This window comes from Pantherophis guttatus, chromosome 2 (genome assembly GCF_059756535.1).
Source record: "Pantherophis guttatus breed Tessera chromosome 2, ASM5975653v1, whole genome shotgun sequence".
NCBI classification, from domain to species: domain Eukaryota; kingdom Metazoa; phylum Chordata; class Lepidosauria; order Squamata; family Colubridae; genus Pantherophis; species Pantherophis guttatus.
In genome coordinates this window covers 150,170,898-150,182,760 of record NC_142064.1, presented here as the reverse complement: position 1 = coordinate 150,182,760, position 11,863 = coordinate 150,170,898, and the positions used below count along the sequence as shown (strand labels likewise).

At 36.8% G+C, this 11,863-nt stretch overlaps 1 protein-coding gene across 1 annotated transcript in view; it reads right to left on the bottom strand.

Annotated features, from left to right (window-relative positions):
• Nucleotides 1–550: 550 nt before the first annotated feature.
• Nucleotides 551–11,863, bottom strand: part of LOC148115375 (ABC-type organic anion transporter ABCA8-like) — a 70,821-nt gene continuing 59,508 nt past the window's right edge. The window contains exons 32-35 of the mRNA XM_087885153.1: nt 5,448–5,588; nt 4,303–4,382; nt 1,643–1,698; nt 551–918 (exon numbers count right to left, since the gene is read on the bottom strand). Of these exons, the coding sequence (XP_087741279.1) occupies nt 820–918; nt 1,643–1,698; nt 4,303–4,382; nt 5,448–5,588 (376 nt within the window). The 3' untranslated portion in view covers nt 551–819. The remainder of the gene's footprint in view (nt 919–1,642; nt 1,699–4,302; nt 4,383–5,447; nt 5,589–11,863) is intronic.

The following is an 11,863-nucleotide window of genomic DNA, read 5'->3' as shown; positions in this document are numbered from 1 at the left end:
ATATAATATTTAATTATTATATTATTATTATTATTATTATTATTATTATTATTATTATTATTATTATTATTATTATTATTAATTGAATTTGTATACCGCCCTACTCCCAAAGGACTCAGGGCGGTGAACAGCTAGATAAAATACATATAATACAAATGTTAAAAAAGCATTAAAATACAATTAAATAATTGGCCCGGAAAATGAAATTTAAAACACCCCAAATTCTTAAGACAAATTTAAAATTAAAGAATTTTAAAAGTTTAACAGTTTAAAAGAGAGGTTAGGCCAGGCCGGCCTGCTGGAAAAGAAATGTTTTGATGGCACGGCGAAAAGCGTGCAGGTCCGGGATCCTCCGTATCTCCGGGGGGAGCTCGTTCCAGATGGCAGGTGCCCCCACAGAGAAGGCTCTCCCCCTGGGGGCCGCCAGTCAACATTGTTCGGCTGACAGCACCCTGAGGAGCCCCTCTCTATGGGAGCGTACTGGTCGGTGAGAGGCTACTGGTGGCAGAAGGCGGTCTCGTAAATACCCCGGTCCTAAGCAAGCACTTTAATTTATACCCACAATAAAAGGTGAAATTTATGTTCCTGAAACATGAAACAATGCAGAAAAAGTCATGTTTCTTCTTGGTTGAAATTTTCTCAGAGTGTAAATTCTCTAGATATGGCTAATATAAGGGTTAGTCACAACACCTTTTCCTTAAAGATTTCCATTCTAAGCAGCAGATTATTAGCCCCATTATCTAGAGAATATTCTGTCTTGCAGATCCAGGAATTGGTGCTTGCGTCAGTACTGTTCAATTTTTTTAATGTATTGATGACTTAGAGATCACCCTCCTGAAGTTTCTTCCAATCAAAAGTTGTATTCGGAGTCGAATCAAAATAATCTCTCTCTTGCTCTTTGCAAAGTTCTAGGAAAACCTACATAAAGCAGACAATGTTTAATAGGTTAGTCAATGGTGGATGAATGGTATAAGAGATAACATTTGCCTAATATTGATCTTTCCTAGGAAAATATTAGTTTCAGTTCCCTTTGTAAAAGAAGGACCTTTTGGATGAAGAATCCTTGAGGGATTTCTGATTGAAACCATTTGGTCCTTGATTGTTCTCTGTCCAAATAGTGTCTTTGCTATATTGTACTGTTTATGGAAGCACTGCCATCCCTTCTTTGCTTTTTGTGGCAAAAGACCTCCTTGAGTCGCCATGAATGACGTGAAGACGGCAATATAATTTTAAATAAATAAATAAACCAAGGGGCCTGTCATCCAGCACTATATCATCAGTTATTTTATCTTGTCTATCCATATGGTTTTCTTGATAAAATACATGAGTGATTTCCCATTGCCTTCTCCCAAGCAGTAGGAAGCAGATAATTATCTGCTTCCAAATATCTTCCTAGTTCCCTATGGCCAGATACAGGTGCCTGCTTTGGAATGACCTTCATGCCTTGAGTGACTCTATGGAGAATATAGGGTCACTATGGAATGACCCTACACAGAACATATATTCCTCCTGTCCATTGCAAGTGTTCTTCACTTGGACCCCTCCCAGGAACACTGTTCTGCCATGATAAGGTTGCAAGATCTGGGGGGGGGGGGTATCCCCACAAATTCTATCATATAAGTGTATTATTTAAAGAGATTACCTGTTCCAAAGTGTTCAAAGAAAAGCTGTACTCCTCAAGATTGAACAGTTGTTTCGCTATGTAAGGGAAAAAAAGTAGGCTTGGTTGAATTAGGCTTTGCATGGAACCTTTTTTGCTTGTCTTCGGTGCATAGCATATTCATTCCCTACTCAACACCCATATAGCCATTTCCTTTAGACTGATTGATATGTTTATTTTTGAGAATTCATTGGGTGCAGTGGGATATTCTGGGAACAAGAAGGGATGTTTATAATACATTACAGAAGAAAAGCAAGAGCATTCCATTCTTATCCCCTGAATGACTAGCTAGTTCCCATTCAATCAAGAGAGAGAGATCTGGAAAGAGGTTCAACAGCCTCAAAGAGCACCCACCACATGCTGACTGTGGAAGTAAACAAACTGACCAGTTTCCATGATTCTGTAATCTTGTTTTTTTCCTCATCTTAAAACATGGCAGATGACACTTTATGGGAGTCCAACTTTCTTAGTTACTGTTAGGGGCTAGACAATAAATTTATCTTGTCCATTGTGTATTTGGCTTAAAATAGAGAAGGTCATTCTCAGCTAAAAGCAAAACGTTCAAAGCATACCCAAAACTCTAACCATCCAATAATGAAATATTGATCTTTATTACTTTTACTGATTAAATTAGCAGCAATTGACTCAGTTCAGATGCCACAACATGTATAAAGACAAGACAAATTAAAGTGCCCTTCTGACACCTGGATCATTCCTGTAATAAAACTATCCATAACAGTTTACCTCAGGATAGTCATTAAAAATTCTGGTGAGAAAATTGTCTAATCCTGGTGCATTACCGTTCTGGAAAGGTCACTAATAGTGAAAGTCAGGCTAAGGATTAGGGCTATGCATACTTTGAAATTAATCCAGAAGGTATGCTTTAGACCTCACACAACTATGAACACCCACCTCTGTGCTGTTCATTAAAACAGACTGACTTCTTGAGTCTTGAGAAATGCTGTGTCTGATTAAGCATCACATTAATGAGTCAACTCTTTAAAATAGCATAAATAAAATAAAATAGCTATGCTGGCTGGAGTCTTCTGGGAGTTGAAGTCCACAAGTCTTAAAGCTGCCAAGTTTGAAGACCTCTGTTTTAAAGCATTGCAGGGAGCTGCTATTCCTTGTAAGGCCCAGTTTTCAAAATATTTCCAAAATAGTGCTTTTAAATATGGTTAGACTCCTATAGCATTACTTTGCAATTACCAGTATTTTGTAATGTCTCTGTCTATTCATCTGTCTTAAACATAATCATAATATAAACATAATTAAAAAATCTAGTCATCCTGAAGGCAAGTTACCAAATAAAGTTGACCAAGTACAGTGAATTATAAGAGTGTATGATTTCTCTCAGAGTAAAGGGTATTCTCCATAATGAACTGCATAGTAGAGACTACATACATAGTAAGCAAAATAGCATAAGATGTCAATGATAAAACATCATGTCAATAAGGGGTGTTCCTGGGAGTTTATAGCTGGGTTTACCTTAGCAATATGGACAGAACGCCCATATAGACAGATTCAGTTTCCTAAAAGTTCCAGGTTCAAATCTTTAAAAGGTGGCCCTTCTACCAATGGCGGGCTGCATACTGTTTATTCACCTCCCTGACTTGCTCCAATTGGTTTTTGAAAACTCGCTGAAGGGCCAAATTTCTGAAATAAGCTCTGCCATGCAGATCTATTGCTATCATTCTTCTGGGCTAAAACTAGACATTTGCAGATTATTCCTCCTGACTAAAATTACCACGGGGGAGATGGGGGCGGTGCTTTGGATTTATAATGGAAACTTGCACCTGCTTTGGGAAATCCTACAGAGACTCTAAGCTGCAAAAATTGAAAGGCGCTGCAGTAAACAAATTATTTCAGCTGACATCTCCTGAGTATTATCCACACACATTGTACTCAGTTTGCTGCTGTCCTCAAGAAAATCACACATAGTTCAACATTTGTACTTTTTCCGGCACATGGACTCTGAGTCATTTATTTCTCTCAGAGTTATCTTGCTAGTCTGAAGAGAGACAATTTCCCCACTGAGTAAATCTTACGAGAAGATGGGACGTTTGGGGTGGAAAAATATATGGTGTTTTTTTTTTTAATATTATCAACTTTTGTTAATTTTCCATGTTTCATCACTTTGAACAAATACCACATTCCTGGGTGGTGGCTGAAACCAGAATTCATAGGTAAGGAAAAAAATAACTAGTTCCTGATCTTGATCATGAATGGTAAACTTAGATCTACAGTTCTGGGCTGCTTCTTAAGTACTTACAAGTAGTCCTCAAATTACAATTTAGTAAATTTACTAAATTTCATTTAGTAACCATTTGAAGTTACAATGGCATTGGAAGAAAAGGTGCCTTAGGAATGTTTTTCACATTTCTGACCATTGCAGTTTCACTGTGGTCACATGATGAAAATTCAGACACTTGACAACTGGCATGTATTTATGACGATTGTACATAAACAAATAAATTCAAATTTCACACTGTTGATGGATGTCCAGAGATGCTAAATATTTTTTTTAATATCTGGTAGATGAGAAAAATATTTTCCTTCAGTGTTCATGCAAGCAAAGTACCAGATAATGTCATCTAATTTGAAGTTTATGTTTTCACATTTTATAATACTTTGAGACATACCTTTTTCTAGCATGGAAAAAGCTTTAGAGAGAGGCAGTGCATCTTCCATTGGAATCTTGTAGTCCAATAAAGTGGATATCCTAAAAATAGGTGAAACCATAAATATCTTAAGGGGAGGAGAAATAATAATACCACCTTCGGGACTGCTTGTTCCAACTTGATTCAGCCCATTCAAACTCATCTTCCTTGGGAAAATTATTGGTGGTTCCCCACTTTTTGGAAGTGAGTGGAGTTGAGGCTATTAAAAAGTGTGATGACCTCAATATTATGGAATAGCCTGCTCCTGGAAACCAGTATAGTTTTTTCAGTGATAACAGGGAAGTCGTACACTGAAGGGGGTTGATTAATTAAGACCCAATCCCACCTTTCCTTTCCTTCTCAATCTTATAACTATGATTTTACTTTGATTGGACTTTCATTTTATCCCTAATGTTTTGATGCTGTAAGATGCCAAGAGTGGCTTCAAAACAAGATGTTGGCAAAAATTAAACTTTCTAGAAGGCAATTAAAACCAAGATACTATACAATAATAAACAATAATCTGTACCACTGATAATTCTGACCCACAAGACTATTGGGCAGAGCAACCCAATTTGTATATATAGAAACTTTAAAAATAAAGGTGCAGTTTGTCCAGGGAGGAATAACAAAGATTGTATTTATTTGTATTTATATCTCACCTTTATTATTTTAACAAATAACTCAAGGTGGTGAACATATCCAACACACCTTCCTCCTCCTATTTTCCCCACAACAACCACCCAGTGTGGTGGGTTGGCCTGAGAATGAATGACTGGCCGAAAGTCACCCAGCTGGCTTTCATGGCTAAGGCAGGACTAGAACTCACAGTCTTCCACTTTCTAGCCTGAAGACCAGACTGGCTCTCCACATTACAAACATCTCCATCTTGGCCACAGTATGGCAATTAATTTTGAGAAGCAACTGCATCCAATAGGCAAAACATACGGCATAACCATCTGGATTAAAGGTATGACTTTGTCCTCAGAAGCAGAATCTTCCTAATAGGAGATTAAATTTAAAAAAAGGAATTCTCTTCTTCACTTAAGCCATCCCAAAAGCACAAGGATTTCCGTTTCAAACAATTTTAAGCGTTCAGTCAAGTTGTAGATAAAAGTTGCTGTTACCTTTCTTGACGAGCTGCTTGTGGGAACATTTTTAGAATCTGAGTATTCACAAGATCACCTTGTTCTACCCCCTTTACTTTAATTTGCAGCAAATAATTTTTTCCAAATTTGCTTTTCAGATGCTGAATTGAACCCAGGCACCTGCAAAAAAAATAAATAAAAAAAATCAGTGTACAATGTATGGCATCAAATTGTTATTGGGTAGCACTAGTCTGATCCATGCCCCCACATGCTGATTTTAAAAGACACCAGTCCATTGAGCCACCAATGGCATTGCCAAGTTCATGTAGAGAAGAGAAAGGATTAAGTGCATAGGAGTACAAATAGCATGGGACCTCGTGCTCTTCTGTAAGCACTGATGATGTTACCTAGTTTGGTAATGAAATATCTGCAAGAAAACAAAGAGCATCAAGAACCCTACAGTTCAAACCTGAACTACAAATATTCTCTTCTATCAGATCTTCTATAATTTGAACTGTCAGGCAACAATTGCAACTGGAGAGAGGCTGGGAGAGATGCCTTTAGAGAGATACCCTATTTTCCATTGCATTCTCACATGCCTCAATCCGTGTTATATCTGATATTTGGAATCCTGCTGTATTTTGATTATGTTTTTCCCTTACCCTTTCAATCCAATTCACATCTAAGAACTCTGTTTGGACTGACATGGACTGAATAAGTCTGACAGCTTGCCTTGCAAATTTACAGGAAGCTCCTAGCTAACTGATAGTTTACTGAAAACTGACAGGCTGGGGTTCACTCATAATACTAAAACTATTAAGACCATTCTGACCCTGCTCAAGCAGGAAACCCTACCTCTGCCTCTACCTAGGATCGAACTCACAACCTCCTGATTGTGAGGCAAGAGCTCTTCTCTGAACTGCACAAAATCTTAGCTAGAGGTTCTCCCGAACCCTGCAAACCCCCAGCCGCCCACCCCTGATCCTCATTGTATAAATAAGACATGGAAGGGACATGTGGAGGACAGGCTCTAGTTCCTCCAGATCACAGCAACATATTCGCTCTGCAAAAACAGAGCAAAACACTTCTCTACAATATCACTGGGGACAAGTCATGTGTTGCGATATTTTAGGATCAGACTCAATAATATTATTAAGAGTTGAAGGTTTAAATATATAACCTTTTATTTACAATAGGCATTCTATATTCACTGAATATTCACAGATAGAAGCAGGGAAAAAGGGGAAGGTGGCTCCTTATATATACAATGGGTGGAGCTATAAGTGGGAGTGGTGGATCATGAATACATTAAGAATTAAAGAATAAGTTAACCCCTGATATCCCATTTACATACTATTTACACATTAGAGAATAAGACATTTACATCTAACAAATCCCCCTCTAAATGCCGATTAGTTATACAACACCAATTACATTCAGATTCGGGACAATACAATACATGTAGTTTGGAAGTTAAATATTTGTGCTGTTTAGAAGGTAAAGGTTTTGTCAATATGTCAGCTACTTGTTCCGAAGTATCACAATGCACTGCTTTAATAAACCCATCCTGAGACAATTGTCTCACATGTTTAAACTTTATATCTATGTGCCTGGACCTTTGTCCAATAGCATCGGATCTAGATATTTCAATAGCTGCTTTGTTGTCCTCATTCATAACAAAAGGTAAAGCAGGTTTTTTCCACACATCTGAAATTAAATCATTAAACCATACAAGGTTATTTGCAGCTTTGGATAAACAAACGTATTCCGCTTCTGTCGTAGAAATGGCTACTAGTTCTTGTTTACCGGTATACCAGTAAACTGGACAGTCATTTAGGAAAAAAATATAACCTGATGTACTTTTTCTGCAAGATGTGTCTCCGGCCCAATCCGCATCTGCGTAACATATAAGTCTTGGTTCCTTATTATCACTAGGTTCTAATATTAGACAGAAATCTAATGTGCTTTTTAGATATCTTAAAATTCTTTTGACAGCTTCCCAGTGATATATTGTTGGTTTGCTGACGTATCTGGATAGTAAATTAAGTGGTAATGCTATATCTGGTCTAGTCCAATTAGATATATAAAGAAGTGAACCTATGATTGATCTGTAAAATGTGTTATCCTTAAATTCAGGAGAAGATTCATCAGTATTTCTGAGAAAATCAGTTTGCATAGGAGTATCACAGGGTTTAGCATTGATTAAATTACATTTGTTCAAAAGCTCTATAATCTTATCTTTTTGAGTAAGTTTGAATCCTTTTCTAGTCTTATTAATTTGTACACCAAGATATTTGTTTACTTTACCTAGTGATTTCAGTGAGAAGTGTTCATTTAACTTGTTTACAAAGATTTCTCTTCTTTCTTTGTGTTTTCCAATATATAAAATGTCATCTACATAAATTAATACAAATTCAATATGATCATTACTCTTTTTGACAAAAAAACAGTTATCAGCAGAGGTAGCATTGAAATCCATGGTCTTAAGTACTTTTACTAGACAATCATACCATCTTTTACCGGATTGTTTTAATCCATATAAGCTTTTGTTCAACAACCAAATTTCATTTTTGTTGGTGTATTGACTGTGAGGAGCCCTTACATATATTTCCTTGTCTAGCTTTGCGTGTAAGTACGCAGTCTGTATGTCATATTGGAATACATCAAGATTGAGTGCTGATGCTACCACTAGAGCTGTTTTGACACTCTCTGTCCTTACAGTGGGGGAATATGTGTCAGTATAGTCCTCTGGATATTTTTGTGCATAACCTTGAGCAACTAATCTAGCTTTGTATAGGGTATTACCTTCTTCTAAGTTCTTAATTTTATATATCCACCTGGTACCAATAATTGTTTTATCCTTAGGTGCAGTTGCAGGTGTAAATACATTTAATCCTTGCAAACTTTCCATTTCTTTTTTCATGGCTAGTTCCCATTTTTCCTTTTCTTCACGAGGAAGTTTTAATACTTCTTCGTATGTATTAGGTGTTATTGGTTCACCATCCATATGCATTACGTAATCTCTATATTTATTTGGCATTTTATTCCTGTTGTTCCTAATAATTCTCTCAGGTTTGCTATTGTTATCATGCATATATCTTGCCTCCTTTTTTGTTAGTGTGTCAGTCTTTATTTTGTGTTGGCTATTTGTCCAGGTTTTGGTTTTGTTTTTGTGTTTGTTGATATTTTGTTTATCTACAGTCATGAGGTTTTGTTTCTTTGTGTTTATTTGGAAATATTTCATTAAGATGTAATTTGGACCAGTTGGCCTGTTCATGGAACACGGCAGTTCTGGAAACTATAAATTTATTGTTGCTATCAATGAATCTATATCCTTTAGTACCAGTTTCATATCCCATGAATCTGAGTCTTCTGGATACATTTTCTCCCTTTCTTCTCAACTGTTTAGGTATGTGTACGTCTGCAGTGACTCCAAAAATGTGCATATGTGCCAATTTTGGTTTTCTATTATACATAACTTCGTATGGTGTCTTATTTATAACACTGGACCAGGTCCTATTTTGTGTGTAATTTGAATAATGTAAGGCTTCTGACCAAAATTGTTTGCTTAAGCCGGCATCCTCTAATGTGCATCTAATCATGGTTTGTAACGTGGAATTCTTTCTCTCTGCAATTCCGTTTTGGAACGCAGAAAATGGACTGGACGTGTAATGTAGCATTCCCCTATCTTTTAACCATTGGGAGAATTCTTTGGACATGAATTCACATCCCCTATCTGTCATAATTTGTTTTATTCTGATATTATGTTGCGTTTCTATGCGTTTATAAAATTCCTTAAATTTTTGAAAAGTTTCATCTTTATGTTTCAATGTGTAAACAAACCCATAACGACTATAATCATCTACTATTGTCAGAAAATAACGTTTCCTATAATTGATTGATGGAGTTAGTGGGCCTACTAAGTCCATGTGTACTAAATCAAAAATTTTGTTAGTTGATCTAGTAGATTTTTTTGGCCTGGGACTAGTTTTCAGTTTTGTAGATTTACATACTGAGCATTCCAAATAGTTTTCACAATTTTTTATTTTGACACCTTCTGCGTGTTCAGTCATTTTTTGTACTACAGGAAAGCTGGCATGTCCTAACTTCCTATGTAAGATGTGAGCACACTCATCATGGATTGGCTTACCTATTTTTGGTTTTTCTATATTGTGTGCATCAGTATGATCATGAGATATTTTACATTCATCATTGTCACTGTTGCTAACATTTTCATCATCTACTTCTATACAGTCTTCTACATTTGAATCAATGTTATGCAACCATTCTTCCTTTGTTATTAGGTAAAGTAGGCCTCCTTTAATCATTACAGTACCTATATTACTTTTATTTTTCTCCAAAGTCGCTTTTCCTTTTGAGAAAATTATGTTAATGTCAGAGTCTCTACTTAGTTTTATGGCACTTAATATGTTATGAGGTATTTCAGGTATTAACAATACCCCCTCTATTTTTCCTAGACCAGGCAAAGTTACATTCCCTCTGCCTAATACTTGAACTTTTTCTTGGTTAGCTACCTTTATTACAAAATTATCTTCTGCAAAAGAAGACAGTATATTTTTGTTATTAGTGGTGTGATTTGTTGCTCCAGAATCAATAAGCCAATTATTGTACTCATTTTGTTGTAATTTTGTGTTGTCTTGTTTATTTAGTCCATTCAGTGAACCAGATTTTCTATCTCTTGAATTTTCTCTGCCCCCTCTATTTTCTCTATAATTTGGTGGGCTTCTATATCTATGTCTATCTATGGAAGACTGTCTATAATTGTGTTTGTTCATGTATTCTGATCTATGTTTTTCTCTTGAGAATTTGGGGCAATCTCTTCTATTGTGTTCCTTGGATCCACAATTATGACATTTATATGTTTCATTATATTTTTCTTGGAAAGCTACTTTCCTAAAAGGTTTGTGTTCTGTGTGGTTGCTAGAACGATTTTTTCTTGAATTGTCTTCTGCTATCAATTTGTTGGATAGACTTTCTATGGATAAATATCCTAGATTAATAGTGTCTAAATGTGACATAAAATTGTCCCATGATGAATCAAGTGAGTTGATAATAACACTTTTCATTGTTTGGTCTGAAATCACTTCCCCCCTCAAATGCAGTTCAGCTCTTATTTTGTTTAAAGATATTAAATGCTCACTTATAGAAACCCCTGGTTTTACTCTAGATGAAAAGAAATCCTTAGACATTCTTGTGGTGGTAGCTACACTGTCGCTGTGAAACAAATTAAACATGCATTGAATAATTTCTGAAACAGTCAGATTTGGTTTGATGCTATAATACATTGCAGGAGACATACTAGCTATTATTAAGAAAAAAGCTCTATGATGTAAACAATCTATTTTTAAAGTCCAAGGTCTTCTTGGGGGACTAGTGATAAAGAATAGTAAGTTTTCTTTCATAAAGATAACCTGGAGCTGCTGGTACCATTCTTGCAAATTAATGCCATCAACCCTTAACTTTGGGAAGTCACTGGGTAAGTTTCCCACATTATTTTGTCCGTTACTTACAACCTGAGGCAGTCCGTGATCTCGCAAGTGTAGGAAATTGCAAAACGGCATGGGGATGTTCGCAACGAGTCTGCGCGGTTCTCTCATTAGTTCAGATCTTCCCGGATCGTCTGCGTAGCTTCGCGCATGCGCGTTGTCCATTTCTTCTTTGGCGTCGTCGTGGAAGGTTCTCTCCATCGCGGCTCACTCGTTCTGCTCCTCTTCAGACGAGTCGGTCTCTGGCTCGGTCTTTGGAGTCATGGTGACGGCGGCTGCTTTTCTTCTTCTTTTGTGAGCGTTGTCGCTTGCTTAAGTCTTTGGTGTAGGGCGGAATCGACAAGGTTCTCTGGGTTCGGGCGTCGTCGCTCTCGAAGTCAGGATGGAGGCGGGCAGGTCTCGAGGCATCGGTTTGCTCGCTTGCTTCTTTGGTGACTCTTTGGTAATTTTTAGTTTTGGCCCAAATGCAGCAAAAAGCGTTTTCATCGCTGATTTTATTTGAGACTTTGTTGAGTCATCTTCACTTTCTGATTCTGACTCTTCCGAGGATTTTGAATCTTCCTTTTCATTTTCGTTGTCTGATAACGTATTTCGCGCCAGAAATTTTGAACTGAGCATTTTGATTGGCTCTGCTTCGCTCACCTTGGAGGCCTGTTGAAACCAAGATGGCTGCCATTCAAAATTTCGCGCGGGATCACATTTTTTCTTCTTTTTAACGACTTTTTCTGTAGTCATATTACTCACTATTTTTGGTTCTTTAGACTTCTCATTAGTGATGTTTTTTTCTCTCGCTGCTCCGCTGTTCTTCAGCATTTCTTGGAGGTTCGCGATGAGGTTTTCATCATTCTTTTGGCTTTTTAATAGTTTTAATATTTCTGACCTGAGTTCGTTATTCTCTATTTCGATTTCCTCCTGGTCATCATTTTCATCTATTATTTCTTCATCTTC